At 43.2% G+C, this 17,025-nt stretch overlaps 1 protein-coding gene across 1 annotated transcript; it reads right to left on the reverse strand.

Annotated features, from left to right (window-relative positions):
* Window positions 1–1,138: 1,138 nt before the first annotated feature.
* fam53b (family with sequence similarity 53 member B) lies at window positions 1,139–16,530 on the reverse strand. The gene is made up of 5 exons (XM_034570589.1): window positions 16,305–16,530; window positions 9,393–9,624; window positions 8,526–8,580; window positions 6,122–6,888; window positions 1,139–2,222 (listed from the first exon to the last, which is right to left on the reverse strand). Exons 2-5 carry the CDS (start codon window positions 9,480–9,482, stop codon window positions 1,875–1,877), a joined length of 1,260 nt encoding a protein of 419 aa, XP_034426480.1. The 5' UTR covers window positions 9,483–9,624; window positions 16,305–16,530; the 3' UTR covers window positions 1,139–1,874.
* Between the last annotated feature and the right edge of the window lie 495 nt (window positions 16,531–17,025).

Here is a 17,025-nt window from a genome sequence, read left to right on the forward strand (position 1 = left end):
AGGGTTCAGGCTTCAAGGACTGTTTTTAATTCTTTAAGCAAAACAAACGAGCTGCATCTTATGCTCCTGGATTCTCGACTCAGCTGTGTCTCCTGATACAAGACTTTCAACTTCATTAATGCTCTAAGAGACTAAATGTTTTTGCAGCCTCAGGTGGAGCGTCTGGAAACCCTGTGCCCTTAATGCGTCATTCTGACACACACATTCTCACTCATACTCAGTCGTGGGGACACTCATTGGCATATTGCATTAAACTAGCCCCACCAGAAGCTTCTCTGATTATAGCAACATCCCATCCCTCCAATTTCTACACCACTTATCCTTAAAGGACCACATGCATATATAAATATTTCTCTTTTTTTCTCTATATGTTTTTGTTGTTATACAAAAAAACAATTTCAGTGACACCATTATTTTCCCGTTAAACCGAGATAAGTTGTATGTGGAGACGGTGGTAAAATGAGAAAAGGCTCCAGCGTTGCACTTATTGATTGTAAGATGACTCGTGACACTTTGTTTTTATGTATCATGACCGTGGGTTGCTCTTGTTTTTTTGTGCCATGTGCATAATCACTGTGTCTATATTTAGTGAGGGTCAATAACCGTTCTACTACTACTACTGGGTACTGGTCAATGCAGCTTTGGCAGATGTTGAAGTATCCAAAGGACATGTAGACCAGTGCTTTTCACACAAAGTCAAATACAGTAACAGACACCAGGAATGGTCTTGCACTTAAATTTGTGTCCATTTCAGCAGCGCTACAGTGCAACTCTTCTTAGTTTATGAAGGTGTATGTCTGTGTTTGATGTTTGTAGCAGACTTAAACACCCACTGTAGTCAGTGCTGATACCATAATGTGGACCAGACACTTAACAGTGCCCGATGTGTTTTTAATAATCTGGACATTAACATATTTGACTAGTAAGTATATAATTATATTCTGTACGTCACATATTCAACCACTAACAGATAAAGACATTCATCCGAATCCCTATCCAGTGTGTTTAAAGTGTGTTCAGACAAAGTTTTGCACACACACATCTTTTGTTTGACTTCATATGCAGCTCTGAACGCATGTTAGGATACATTGTGGTGTTGACATTCCAAACATAGTGAGTAAGACGCTGAAATCACAGATGACACATTTAAAACTTGTGTTTATTTGTATAGAAATATGCTCATGTTTTACATAACTTTGGAGTTACAAATTGTAAAAAGAAGGAATATTAACGCTATTAGCATCTCAAAGTTTCTCTCAAACAAAACGGGAGCGTAGATCTCACAGAGAAAGCCTGATGTTACCGTGTGAAATGTTAAGCTCTTCAAATATACTATACTGGGGACGTGACGGGGGCTTTACTAGCAGTAGCTCTTGGAAGACATCTCCTTGTCAGTCCATCATGTACCCTCGTACTACTGAAGAACGTCAGGGACACTCTTTCTAGTGCAGAGAATTTATACAAACCTGCTGTGAATTCTCTCCAAACGTAGTACAGTGAAGGTAATCAGGCTTACGGAGAAATGTTAAAGACCCCAGTCTCTGAGCCAACATTAATTCAACATTTTTATATTCATCAGTTCTGTACTCTTCCCCAGAACCCAACATCCTTGTTCTCCTGAGACACAGTTGAGTTACTGCACAGTGAGGGGTGGGGGTGGGGGCGGCGTCTGACGACAGAAAGTCCCCAAAAATAGGCCTTTATCCCAAAAGGCTTCTGCTCAATCTCTACTTAAGAAAAAAGACAAGTGCTGGATCTGCATTAGTTTTTCCACTCGCGTTGTCCTTAAGACTATCAGTACTGTTCACTGTACCATCTGGTGATAAACTTTCAGTCCCCTAAATTAGCTTCCCCCATGAGGAAGGCAGCGCAGCTCAGTTCCTCTCAATTTGCTCAATGTCGAGCTCGCCTCCGAGCTGATACATGTCCTTCCTCATGCTACACAGCCCCGTCCACAGAGACTCATTGTCCTTCCCGTTGGTCGTTCCCGGTGTTACATCCCCGCAGTCTGTGGAGTTCCACTCCACTTCCTCAATCGTGGGGTCCGACGGCATGTTCCCGGTTGTCTCACCCTCTTTGGTCTCAGGCTGACAACCATTTGCCTGCGAGCTGTCGGCGCTGCACTGAGCGCTGCTCATGAGGGTGGGGGGGGCCTGGCTGGACTCGCAGCTGTCTTCGCCTGTGATTCCGGGGCAGCTAAGGCTGTGGAAATTCCGAAGTTTCTGTGAAAAGACAGAAAGGTTGTGTTTTTATTTTAGAAGCATCGAATTGATGTTCTCAAGGAAACAAGGATACACTAAAACAAATAAATATTTGGTCCATCTAAGGAGATGACGTATTTGATGAGGAAATCAAGAACATTTCCTTCATCCTCGACAATGACCCGTTACCTAACCAGCACACAAACAAAACTAGAGATGCGCAGCCATCTTGTGAAAACAATCTACTGCATTCATATAGTATGTTGTTGAAGTCAGAGCTGGACCCTGGGTAACAACCGCTACAATATAAAAAGGCAATGAAATTGAAGGGTTTAAATTTAGCCTGTACTACAAACTGGAGCAACTGGTGGTTGGATGAGTGAGGCTCTGTGATCCGAGGTCCGACGGGAAACCGAGGCAGCAAGTGGCCAGACCCCCGGAGGGCACACATCACTAATGTCAGCCGTTTCTGGTTCTGCTGGCCTTTCACTGGCATCGCACAAAGAACACATACATCTGTGGAGCCCAGAAACTTCCATAGGCAAATCCACATGTGCCAGCACTGCTGCAGGCAAGTTCAGCGACAGCTGTGCGTGCTGGAGGATGAGGCTTTATGACAGAGGCTTATCCAATCTATACAACCAATGTGGAGAAGGCAGGACAGCTGCCTCATGCCTGGCTGCAGCGGCGTTCGGCCAGAAGGACACAGGAGAATAGGGCCTCTGTGAAAACCTCCTGTCACTTGTGTGCTTATGTAATACTTAACAGGCATGGGACTGTTGGGGGTGCCAAGCCAAGTGTATATGGCTGCAACTAATTGATTAATCGACACTTTTTTTGATAGGGCGGCTGTAGCTGAGAGGTAGAGCGGTTGTCTTCCAACCAGAAGGTTGGCAGTTCGATGCCAGTATTCCCCATCTGAAGGCCGAAGTGTCCTCGGGCAAGATGCTGAACCCCGAATGGCTCTTCATAAATGTTGAATGCACCAATTGGAAGTCGCTTTATATAAAAGACCTGTAATGATTCAGGAAGTTTAATTCATAAAATAGGAGCGCGTCATCTTCTACCTGCTCAGTTTAAATCATCAAATTAAAGAAAATCCCTTACTACAATTACAAGTTTAATGTATTTTAATGCTAATATTTGATAAAAACCACTACAAACCAAGTGTAGCTGCGGCTGTTGACATTAGTTAAGTTAACATATTGTGAACTGGATGAATTGAAAGCTGCTGGTGGCGAGAGCGGCTAAGTAAGAGGATCGCTAAAGTTATTACAATTCATCCTGTGAGGAACATGAATGTCTGTTTCAAATATTCTCGCTCAAAATCACAGACACTGAACTTGCTGTGTCGCTAGAGGAGAAGCCAGAGGATCGAGAAAGTGGAAATATATAATGCTAAATGTCCATGCACTAACTGTCGAGGTATTTCAGTCAAGACCAAAAAAGAGGCACTCAAATGGACCAAAAATGAGCTATGCCACATCTGTAGCTAAAAACATCAAGATTCAGCTAATAATAAAGAGATAAGAGACAAGCTGTGAAACCGCTAGATCCCACGAATGTTCAGGATTTGATAAATCACTCGAAACACTAATTTGATTATCTGTTGGTCCACTAATCATTTCAGATCTGTGCTACAAAAATATTCACACGGTTGCACTCAGTCGTGAGTAAAGGGGAGGTGAGAATGTAAAGTTATGATCCACATTTGCAGCCGGACCGCAGTGAGAAAGGTCTCCACACCGGGCAGCACTACATCAAAAAGGGGCCCTGCTGTTTTTCTTGGCTCCGCTCGAGCGGGTGCATTTGTCAGCACCAGGGTAGTGTCACATTGCGGCCTTCTGCGTTTAAACTTCACTGTTAACAGCCTAGATTTCTGGCCCCGCACCATGGGACCAAAAACGATAAGGCTGTGAGAGAAGTCTGGAACATAGCAGAACACTGGCACTGATACCTACTCCACCATGTAAAGCTCTGACGATTCAGGTGCTTTGTCCTCACGAAAACTTTCTGTGCCATAACTAAGTGTTGCTGGTGTCCACTTTGCCGTCTACTGTAACCCCCCCCCACCACCCAAGTGAAATGGAGAGAGGAGTAGAAAGTCTCATCCATACTGACCTTGACTCTCCGTCAATACAAGCTGATCAATAGCTCATGAGGCCCCGATTGTGGCAGCGATCCACCCACTGAGCTGAATTTACAGAAATCAATATCTCTTTACCCAACACGCATCTCTCCTGCGCGACGATCTATAACCTCTGCCACAGCTGCTCTGCTTCCTGACATTGGCTGAGCTGCAGCGAGCCACGCCGAGGGTAGCAATTTCTCCCTGGGTAAACTACACCGCTGTGGCGTGGAGATGGGAGGACGCTTCGGAGAGACACACTCAGCACTGTGACCAGTCTTTGAATAGTGAATAGAAAGGTGACTTTGAATGCTGATAGGCTGACGCGTCCGAAGCACGATAAAGCCATTGAGCCGAGTGCAAAAGGAACTCACTCTATCACAACAAGTTAACATCTCTAGCAATGAAATCTCCTGAAACTTGTTTCTAGTTATTAACATTTAGCCAATATTTTCTTTTCCAAAAACAATGTTGTCAACCAAAAGCCAAAGATATTCAATTTCAAATCATATAAAACAAAGAAAAGTAGCTGGAACTTCTCCTGACCAATTCAAACTGTTTTCTGTTGATTACTCTGATTGAACTATTATATAAGCTCATGGTTTTAGTTCTGTAACTGGGATAATATGTCTGGAAGTCATTATATTTTCTCTAAACCAGAGTCAGTTGAGAGAAGTTTAAGAAGATCTTCAATCATACAAAAAGAAGAAATATTCAAGGAAATGAAAAATATTCAAGCTGGTTTCTAATACAAAACAAAGTTTCTTCATCCTGAGCTGAAAACCAACATCACAACAGTCCCATCTTAATACAGGAACATAGAACAGCAGGGAAAATCCACTGCTAACAATCTCTGCACCCTGACTTCCCCTCTGTAAAAATATTGTCGGTTGCCTCGCCTAAGGCTCTTTGCTCCACAATGACCTTATCCCTGTTTGGAGCGTGTGTGTGGCGTCTCCCTGTCATGTCACAGCAGCGCTGTTGTTAAGTTACTGCTGAACTCCGGGTGACTTTCTCAAAGGATCCAAGTCCAACTCTGTGTTTATGATCCAGCTGGTGTTGGTGTGAAACTTAACCATATGTGTCTGTGTGCTAGTGGGGCAAAGAGACAAACGGCTGCTGCGATGTGCAGATGACTCGTCTGTTGAAAAGTGGTCGACTTCAACGAGTGGATTAGCTCAAACCATTGGTTTCATCAGATCTTTTTTATTTTTATTAATATGAATTCAACCAATCCACTGACTGGCATCTTGTTTCCTACTTCAATCTTGATCCAGAAACAAGGAAAAAAAGGGCATACTTCGCACAATGCGCTGCATGTGAAAACACACTCCCACTTAACGGAATGTGGCCCAGGCCTCCATGAATGAACGATCGCCATCGTTTAATGACAGTGTCTGCAGAAGCACTTTGATGTGCGCTGAGGGAGAACAGACACAATGGTGTGACCTTAGTTGCAAGCATTTGTTTATCCAACATGGACGAAGCAAATTGCCCCAACAACAGAGCATAACCAGCTAATGTCAGTGAGACTGATGGACCTAGCAGAGCATCCAGCAGGCATGACCATTTCCTGAGGGTTTTGTCCTGCGCTCTGGCGGACATAAGTTGACTGTGGCACATTCCAACTAGCAATTGCTTCTGCTAAATTACAAGACATGCTCAGGTGCAACATTGACTGTTGAACAGGCATCAAGTGACGTTAAACAGGATATGTGTTTTAAAACAAACAAAGATTGCAGTGTTTCTTGCTGTATGATCTGTTTTGCAAGTGACATTTCTAAACACCAACCTGGGTCATCTTTGCCAGATCCAGTGAAGGCCTCTGTTTGTGTGTGTCAGCTGGTCTCCTGCGCTTCACACCGATCTTCTTGTCGTTGAGGACACAGGGCTGTGAGCGACTGCGAGGGAGACCCCCCTGTCCACCACGACGCTCCAGCTCTGGAGTTGAGTCAGGGGAGCTGAGTGGAGAGGGTCCACGGGGCTCAGGGAGGCAGATCTGTTCATGAGAGAGGTAGAGGGGCTGCACTGGGGACTCTGGGGACAGGGGCATGGAGGAGGAGGGTGTCAGACCAGTGAAAGCTGAGGGGCAGGGGAGACGCTGGGAGAAGCAGGGCATCTCCAGGGCATTGGAGCGGGCCGGCAGGCTGAAGCTGGAGCTACGCTGCATGGCTGGGAAGCCATGGAGCTGCACGTTACCAACAATGCTGCGCTGAACGCTGCCGCCGCTGTGGCACCTCCTCTTCTCCACTGTCGTCCACACACGAGAGCCCTGAGGGCGCCAGGTAGAACGGCAACCACCGAGCTCGTCTGAGCAAGACAGGGACCGGCACTGCCGCTTGCTGGGAGGCGCAGTCGAGTGTGACGCTGCGGCCTCAGTCAGGCTAAGGTCCTGCAGCAAGCTGGTGATTGTGCTTGAAGTGGAGCCGACATCCCAGTCCCAGTGGGCTGAACTCTTGTGCACCTCAGGCAGGACATCCCACAGGCTCTCCAGGCTGGTTCCTACTGGCCTCTGCTGTATAGCACAGCTATGACCCACCTCATGCCACCGACTTGTCTCTGCAATGAAAAAAACAGATACATTGATTCACTTGGTTTTCAGTCAGAAGTAGTTTTTTTTTTTTATCTAACAAAAGGTTCAAAACAATAATAACCCACACTAGTTAAATTGCTTTAACACTTAACTTATCTTTCTGACGTTTCCCAGAGGCAACATGCACTGTAGCTGATTGAAATTAGTCCAGTTGGATTCCAGCTTTTTTATTAATGTATCAAACTATGATCCTGAAATCAGCCAGTTACTCTTTAAGTAACTTTGCAGCTCCACTATTAGCAACATAACAACATCACATCAGTCTTAATGCTCAGCGTGTAATAACAATATTGTAAATCTATATCAGTCATGTTCAGCCTGAACCTCTGAAAAACAACCTAAAAGAAAAAATATAATCCGAAAAGCTTTTAGTCCAAGTTTTTATTTTATTTGTTCATGAGCTGTTTGGCAACCTCAACATCCATGACACTGGATGTTCTAGGCTGGACCAGTGTCCCAGCATGTGCACGATTCATTGACACTACTCACTGACTTCTTTGTGTAATTGGAACTAAAAATAAATCACGTCCTTCAGGTTCTGCTTTACTGTCACAATCTGTAAACTGATTGAAGAAGGGAACGAAGCTCAATGTCTAATTAACATGATATCAAGGCTTGTCTCTGCCAGAACGAGGATTGATGAAATGTCAATAACCCATCATAAACATTCGGACTACATTAATCATCTTGTTTCTTGTTGCTCTACAAGAGTTCTGTATCAGAGCAGCTGGCTACCCGCCATTACTGATTGTCTGTGTGCCAGCACCATGGTTACCGTGCCAGGAAAGCACCTGTTATTGCCACAACAGAAGTTTGTTGAATTGTTGAATGGATCAGCCAAATGAACTGGTCAGTCAACTCTGAGTCACCGAACAACGAGGCCTCAGCCCATTCCTGGTATGCAAAATGTCTATTTTTTCTCCACTGGAGATAAAAACCCGAAAATACCATGTACAGTACACAGAGAGGACGAGGAACAAAGGGCAGTGTTAACAACACCTACTGGTGTTGCTGTGTTCTCTGCCAGCGTTTCACGCACGGTGCCAAGTTACTGTGAGGACACAATGCAGTTTAATCTGTATTCTGGCCGTTCCTCCTACTGCAAGGTAAATTAAGGATATGTTCCTTTGTAGCCATAACCCAATTTTCCACTGAAGGACATCAAGTCCACACTGTACTGAAACATGCCATAAGATCCCTGGCAAAAAAAGTCGCTGACACATAATCATTAACGCTCGTTGGCACGGGCACCTGTCAAGCCTGCTTCACTTAATGACATGTGACCATCATCCAGATTCAGCAGAGACAGTCTTCTGCCAATAATTTCTCTGAAATGATGCAATATAACGTGGCCCCATCCAAATCGCTGCTTTCACGACTAAACACCTGACAATTGGCCGTCGTACACCGGTTTGTGAGAGTATTTATCGGCACATTGACAGTTATGGTGTAGCGCTTGGAGAAATGACAAAATATACTGTGAGATGGGACTCAGAGACTTTACTATACAATATTTCCTTTCACCAAATATTTTTTTTAAATGATCCATATTGTCTTTACATGTGTGTGATTGTGTATTAGGTATGCAAAGGTTGACACTTACCCATGAGTCCACAAGAGAAAAGTGCAGTCCCCTGGCTCATGGTCTGTGCCTGGAACTGTGGAAAGGTCAAAAGAAGGATCAGGTCAGCTCGCCAAAAAACAGAAACTCAGAAAAGCTTTAAAAATACAATTTTAAAGTCAAATGTATTGCTGGTGCTAAGACTGTATGTTGTGGCACAGTTTTTGCGTTTGCTAAGCAATGCGGACCAAATGCAACAAAGAGGGAGTTCCACCATAAATGCCTCTGATTGACGCGGAGCATGATGACTTCATTTCACGTGGCTGAGAGGGCAAACTCAGCCCATATTCATGGGGGAATTTTCACTGTGTCCAGGCTGAAAGAGGAATCTATTGCCTGGATGCTGATTAGAAAATGAGTCAGAGCTGCTCAGCCTAGTAGGAATGAAATACTCCATTGTTATTTTGATTGAGATAAATGTCAGATGGAGGATTCAAAGGTAGATGACATACGCCCTGGTGATAAAGAGTTGGCAGCTATTATGATGCAATTATCTGTAATTGTAACAAAGACATAATTTATTCCAAGGCGTCAACATCCAGATCGTTCTTTAGAGATCACTTCCTGAGATGGTGTGAGGAAACACCACAAATTTGACTCGAGGGAAGGCAGAAGTCAAATTTCAACTATGATTGAAGTTGACAAAATGGGAAAATATAATGTAGAGCTATAAAACTCTTGAGGAGTGGTCAGTGGCTGGTAATAATTTCCTGATTTAGAGCAGCACCTTGTCGTTTTCCTTCTTGACAAGTGCAGTTGAGGCCCATTGGCAGCGCTTCTTATAAAAACAAAATGACACATTTCACACAGAGAAAAAACTTCTTATACAAGCAGAAAATAACCTCTCACCGAGCCCAAATCTGTCCTTTTGGATGTTACATCGTCGGCACCCTTCTTTTCCAGTGTTTTCTTGTAAATGATCACCATGGCAACACACATCCTTGTCCCAAGTCATTCCAGTGAGGGGAAGAAAAGATGGAAGCCATCTTGACGGGCATGGTGTGAGCAGGATGGTTTCTCATAAGCTTAAGACAGCAACCCTCGGCTCCTCCAGGAATGTGCTTCACTCCTCAGCCCAATCCTGAGCAGACACACAAAGATGAGCACAGGATTAGAATTCAGTACATTTCTGACATTCTGTCGACCATACTGTATAAGCAGAGAACTATCTGGCTTGATTGGGGGAACAGATCCCCTGGGTGGAGGCTCTGAATCGTGTGATGATTCAAAGAGTTATTCTGAAAAGTTTGTAGCTTGCTCCTACTTGGAAGGTGGCAGCAGGATTCACAACAATTATAAATAGTAGTCACTGAGCTCCCAAACTTTCACACAGCCCACAGATGGGTATATGATACTGAGATAAAAAACCTGAACTCACAAACACACGCAGCACTCAATCCTTTTTGAATCTCGACACTTTACACATCAGCAACCTGTTTAAAATCCTTAAAAGCAAAAGATACACATTAGAAATTCCAGGGAGGCCAGTGGCTCAACAAAGTACTTTAATTCTCAAGTGAGCCAGCAAACATTCCCAGCAAACACAGCCCAAGGTGAGGCGTTGCCATACGGTGGGCTGCGAGTTGAAATTACCCTGCTTTTTCACTTCCACATGGTCTCTCCTGTGTCACCAAAAGTGGAACTCTATACCTTGTTTTGCTCTTGCGTGTCCAAGTGGAGTATTATCAGCCATCTGAGAGAACGCGTTTCCTCTAAGTGTTCCACACTGGAGCACACAGAGGAATAGAGCAAAGTCAAAGTTGTGTAAGTGAATCCTCAGGGGCTGGCTGGGAATAGCTGACCTTGCGGTTATCAAAACAACCCTCCTCACATTAGTGCTGCACCACAATTACAGTAAAACAGCTGATTAGCCACAGATGTAAATCTATATCATCATCACCGAAGGTTTTTACTACAGTCTGAGTTGAGTAAACGAGTAAGCCTTTATTTATATAGTATGTTTTAAAACTCGCAGGTACAATGTGCTTCGTACACAGACACACTTGAAACATATAAAGTTATAAATTACAATATAAAACACAGGACAGGTAAAGACAAAGCAAACAGAACCATAAGATAAAGATAGGTTGAAAAAAAGGCTTATCCATAAAGATGGGTTTTTAGAAGTTTCTTAAAAGTCTAAAGATTCAGCAAATTTGATTAAATGGTGAAGATGGTTCCAGAGGGTTTGGACTAAAACAACAAGGTTGCAGTCACCTTTGGTTTTGCAGTTGGAGCGAAGGGCAGATAAAGGGCAGAGATTTGAGGATCAGAGAGGCCGAATGAGGAAAGAAGAGATGGGAAATGTAACTGAAAGCAAGGTCATGTAGTGGCTTATATGGAATCAACAGTATCCTGTTTATTACAATATGTATAGGATGGAGGGATTTTAGCTACATTTCTTTGTAGAGAAAAACAGGACTAGACAAGCTTAGTTATATGACGGTCAAAAGTCTAATCAAAGATGGCACCATGATTCAGCAATAAACTGATAAGTTGCTGTAATGAGGTTAAAATATTGTCTGTTTTATCAAAGTTTACGTGGAGATACTTAAGAGACATCCAGTCGATTCAGTTTATTGAGTTTAGCAGAGAAATAGAGTTGAGTATTGTTGGCATAATAGTGATATCTTCAAAGCAGTTGAACAAATGCTCCAGAGGCATTTACAGTTAGAAGAGGACTGGTCCAAGCTTCAACCCCTGAGGGACTCCACACAGCATGGGAGCTGAGGAGGACTCATGATTGTTGATACAAGCATTAAAATATTTATCGGTCAAATAAGAATGACACCAGTTCAAAGTTGTACCAGCAATGGCTCCCCCCTACGTCAGTTAATGGACTTAAACAACGATAAAAATGCCTGCAAGGTCAGAGAGTGTGTTTGAATGACAGAACAGCTACAGGCAAAAAAAAAGAAGAGGGAAACAAAAAGAGACGGTGTACGTGAAACAAAAGAGCACTCTGTGCAGAAGATGAGACACCGTGGGAAACAAAAGAGGCAACATCAGAGGTTGTGGTTGGTTGGTGTGTGTGTGTGTGTGTGTGTGTGTGTGTGTGTGTGCGTGTGCGTGCAGGGGGCAGCATCACAAGACAAGAGCGAGCTGACATACTGGAGGTGGTGTTTGCATTCAGCATATGATTTTTATTACCAACACTTATCACATGAGGAAAACAGCTTTAACACAAGGATGTTTTTAAGCCAAGTTCCTCAAGGAGATCAGTTCAATGACGTCTGGCAGCTTTAACGTATGGCCTCTGTGACTAGAAAAGTACAAATCAAAGCTTGGAGCAAGACTAGGTCAGGCCAGCGTACACTGTGCGTGACCATTAACCACACAGATCTGTGCTTTGCTGCAGAGATAACCCGGGACGTGCTGGGGTAGAGGAAACTCTTGTTTATATGTTGCCCTTAATGGCTCGGTGATGGATGCAGATGGCATTGGCACAGAAAGAAAAAACCTCGCCCACAGAAATTAATTGGCAAAAACAAGAAAGCTCTTTAACATGATGTTTACCCCAAAAAGGACATTAAGTGATGTTTTCCTTCCCTAGAAAAATGTCTAAGTGTAGCCTGACATTCTGAACTTTAAACTGTAAACATCATCTATTACTTTCAGTTGCAGAGAACTGAGACAATTTATCATCTTTCTCATACTGCATTACGTTTATATCCCATAAATCTGATCTGAGCACTTTAAATGGGTGAGGTTTATAACATAATTATAAACATTCCTCGGCTCCATGACACAAGTCTTACACACAATTATAAAAGTCTAACCTTGCCCCACAGCCTTTGAAAGGCATTCAAAGTTGTGAGAGGTTGGGAATAGGAAACATGTTGAGAAGCGCTGGCAAAGGGCAGTTTACTTTTCCTTATACAGTCAAACCTGTAAACCAAATTCAGGAGGCAATACGAGGCATGGTTTCCAGTGCTTAATGGATACACCCAATGCACTGAACTCAAACTGCATGAACTGCTGTGTAAAAGGGGGATTAAGTTAGAATCTGTTAAATTAGGCATCTAGAATTTCTGCCCAAAGGGTACCACTCCCACTTTGATGTCAAAACCTGAATTCACCTCCATGACGGGCCCCTATTATCAGGAATCAGTTGGAGTCTCTTTGCTTCTGCAGCCCGATAGCTCTTTATCTGGGCTCGAGCAGCAGCCACCATGACAACTGAGAAGTCTAATCTCTGAGAAGGGGAAGAGAGTTGGAGGACGCTTCCATCACATGCAAAATGGCTGCTGACAAAGCAACAGTGGCATTGCGGTGACAGAGGCCTTCCTTAAAGACAACAATAACTCGGCATTGGACAAGCTGATGGGACTCCACGCTTCCTTTGTGGTTACCACAAGCCTTTCAACCAGCGCTACTTTGGCGTGTCAGAAACGGCAAGCTATCGCACGGCCTAAATGAGCGCTAGATAAGGCGAGAGAGCAAACCGCAAAGACGATTGGTTCAAGTTTGGCAGAGTCTGCTCAGTTTTCAAAAGCCTGAACATACCCTTATGTACTTTCTATAAAATACCAGACATTGCAATACAATGCTGTAAAGAGCACTTTTATAAGAGTCCTTAAATTATGGTCCACTCCAAAAAGACTGCAAACTGTCAGCTTAGACATTACAATAAGCATCCAAACTGTGGTCATCCATGAAAGCCCTGTTTACCAATTAGAGCAGCTTTTCCATACATTGCTCAGACTGTAATCCCATGAGTTAGGTCAACATTACATAAGGATTTGGCAGCTTTGTGTCTGACTGACAATTAGAGCTAATGCTAATCTATTTCATAGCACTGGTGCGACAGCTGCTAGAAATTAGTTTGATATCATTGTTGCACCTTGTATAAGCTACTGAATTACACAATTTGTTAATAATTCATAAGACATGTCTTTTTAGCTTCATCACACCTTTTTTAAACCTTTCTATTAATTATTGTGTGTTAATTGATACAAAACATAAAATGAAATGTTGGATTGAATTTTCAGGCATCCTCCTTTGACATTCCTGCATGCATGGCAGTTGGATCTGCATCCTGCCCTCAACAATCCCAGGATTGTGGTCATCTCCGTAATCTGAGCATCTGCTGAGCAACTGAGACGACCCAACTTGAAACCTAACTGAGGGATTTGTCCTGCTCTTCATCACCATACTGCTTGTGAAAGGAACTTTAGCTGTCCTATTCCACAAAAAAAATAAAAGATTCCCTGGGAGAAAACATGCATGTTCCTAAAAAAGCTTGTTTCTCCAACCTGTTGGCTCTGACGGCCAAGTTCCTAGAGTTGCATGGATTGTGCAGAATCCATACTTGGACTCAGGCACATTTTAGTAGTTTCTCATGTCGTACTGATGGTTGTGTCATAAAAAGAAAGACAAACATGCAGGGAACATTAAGACCGAATAATTGAATGACAAATTGGCAAACCATCTCTGCGTTTTCTTCTGCACCGTGCATCATTTTCACTATGATAATTCTAGATTTTTGAAGCCCCCAGACTTACAGCGTTGTCATTAATTAGGTGCCACAAAGGGCAGGTGCCACAAAGTTTTGCTACGGCTGATTGACTGAAAAGACATTTATGAAACTCATTGTCCAGTGCAGGCTACTAGCCCACAGCTGTCCCCCCGTGCACATAGAAATTAGGCTATGTCAAACAGGAGGCACACACTACATCTAAAGCAGTGAGTGAATAGTCAGAAATGAGCATGGCTGGGAGGCTTCAATAGTAGTTATCAGGCTCAGTTGAGGGCCTGGGGTACAGCCAATGTCTCACAAGCATGCAGCTGCCCACTTACCATAAACACAAAGGCTCAGCATGGCTATGCATGGCAGCCAAGGAGGCCTACGTTTTAAAGCAGGCCTGCTGTTTAATTATCTCATACATAATCACTTGCACTGTATATATTTGTCCAGAACAAGAGCTTTTTTGAGCTCTGTAATCGAGGCTTTCAACAAACCTGTCCAAGTTGGAGAGAAATGTTGTCCACTTGAATGCTAAATCTCACCGAGTCTCTTAATTACAAAGGATTGAAGACACAACATCCTTCTACTTCCATTGCAAAACAACATTGCATGTTAGTAGTCCCAGAAAATAATAAATTGCATCCACAAGATGCATCTCCATTAGTTTTTAATCAAAATTGGGATTAGAGGGACTGAGAACTCTTGGTTTTACATGCAGGAATTTAGCCATCCCCCACTCTGCACTGACCATATATCCATGACCCAACTAGAGAAAACCTGGAACAAAAATTCTTCCATGCAAGAGTTTGAACAATGTCACAACAGCGGTATGACACGACACAGGATCTCAGATAACCCTAGAATGTGTCCAAATATTGTCCGTGATATAGACGAGGAAGGAGGACTCATCTGCAAGCTGTGATAGGCAGCCTCTTTTGTACTTGAGCTAAAACCATTCAACAGTTTTTCAGATGAGCTTGCCAGCCCTCCAGGTGGATGCCTCTCCGTTTCAGAAGAGCGGGCCCTGAAAACTGAGCTTGTCCAAGTAACCAGCACAAACAGTCCCTTAAACCCCTTTTCCAAAATCCCTCATGAAAGGGAAATGAGTTTGGCAAAGAAATTGGTGTGACGGGAGCTCACAGAATGTTACACGCAGGCTACAGAGCAAACAGGATTTTGAACTCAAGAGAAAGGCCACAAGCTGCTGATGAGAAAATATGAAAAGTACAATCCTCAAAACAAGCTAAACGATGCATTTGTACATTGACAGGAAGCCTCGGATTTCCCCAACTTATAGTTTAATGCGTGTTCAAGCCATTTATGAACTTTAGCAGTCGTGGGACACCGAGGAGTTCAGGTTTAACAAGCTCCCGTGTTTATGATCCCGCTGAGTGCTTGAATTGCAGAATCTGTTGGATTGTGTGTCAGCCAGCCCCGTGTCTTCATACCTGAGGGGAAGGTTGGCTTGATAAAGATAAGACAACAACATTCCTCTGCATTAGCACAAACTGAAACACACACACATAAAGAGGCGGTGTCAGGCATTAAAGCATTAAAAAAAAAAAAATTATTCTATTTACATGATTTTAAAAACAACTTCTTGCCATGTGCACGAGTCCAAAACCCAATTTGCACTTCAAGGCTTTTAGCCAATTCACATGAAAGGTTTCTGATCCGAGGAAGTTCTGTTTGGAACATTCAGTCACTTTTTAATGAACTAATATGATTGAGTTTACATTTACAGTCAGATGTCAAAGAAGCAAAGAATACTTTCTGTTTCTCACATCAAGAAAACAAATGGAGGAAACTGACATACTGGCATTTACCACACATGATTTTCTATTTTTTTTTTTTTTAACCTGTGTATATGTATGGACATGTTTAAGCATATTGAAACGATTAACCTCCCCTGCAGCATTTCACCACATTGAGCCTTTACTCTCCTACTGACTGGCAGCAAAGACTTTCTAACAAGGAGAAAGAAGCAGATAACAATCACTTTAAGCAGCTTTTATGAAGTAATAACAACCTCAGACTAGACAAAAGGGAAACAGCTAATCCACCACACATGAGGAAAAGTTGCTAACTCACAGGAGCGTGTGTGTAATCTCCACGCAGAGCTGTGGCTGGACACTCGTAATAACACATGTCACCATTGAAAAACACTGTTAATGCACAGACACTCACTTTCACAGCAGAGGACTAGCCACAGCTCACAAGTTAGCTAGCGCAGAAAGTTAGTGTTGGTGTAAAAAAATAAATTAAAAAAAAACTACAAGGAAAGTCCAACTCACACGCATGACGGGGAGCTCCTCGGTGGGCTTCAGGGTGTGTGGGCCATGTTTGAGGGGAGTCTCAGCCGAGAGGGGGAACAACAGGGCGACAGGCAGGAAGCGAAGCGGCCACTGCTCCTCTCGTCCTGCTCCAGGCTCCATCTGCAAAAATACAACATGAGCCCAGCGCACTAATGAGCCCGGGACGGCACACAGCACCGCTCACAGGGGCGGACACCAACTCTTCACTGGTCCAGCCCACTGAATCCCACCGTGTAACGTCCCCCTATACCAACCATCTGACTTATTATAACTTTTTATTATACTCAGGTTTAGTTTTAAGTGTTTAGAAGCAGCATATTCATATATATACTACTTGTTTAACAGGGTGCACCACCCCCCTCTCGTGTGACTAGTGGTCTGATCCGCCCTGCAGTAATGAAAAGTAATCAGTTTGGAGTTGTAGAAGAGAAGTCCTCATATTATACAGATGTGAAACATGATAACCTGGAAACTGTGGGATTTACATTGTGTTGATTGTGTTGTTTACACATATATATGTCAGTGGTGGGATGTGTAACAAAGTACATTTACTATTTTTCATGTATCTGTACTTAACTCTGTGGATTTATTTATTTTGGGCACTACTCCTCTACATATATCAGCAAATATCTGTAGGTTCTACTCCACTACATTTTAACAATTCATTGTTCGTGTTGTCTTTACATATTTCTTCAAATAG

The sequence above is a fragment of the Hippoglossus hippoglossus genome, chromosome 19 (genome assembly GCF_009819705.1).
Source record: "Hippoglossus hippoglossus isolate fHipHip1 chromosome 19, fHipHip1.pri, whole genome shotgun sequence".
In the NCBI taxonomy this organism is placed as follows: domain Eukaryota; kingdom Metazoa; phylum Chordata; class Actinopteri; order Pleuronectiformes; family Pleuronectidae; genus Hippoglossus; species Hippoglossus hippoglossus.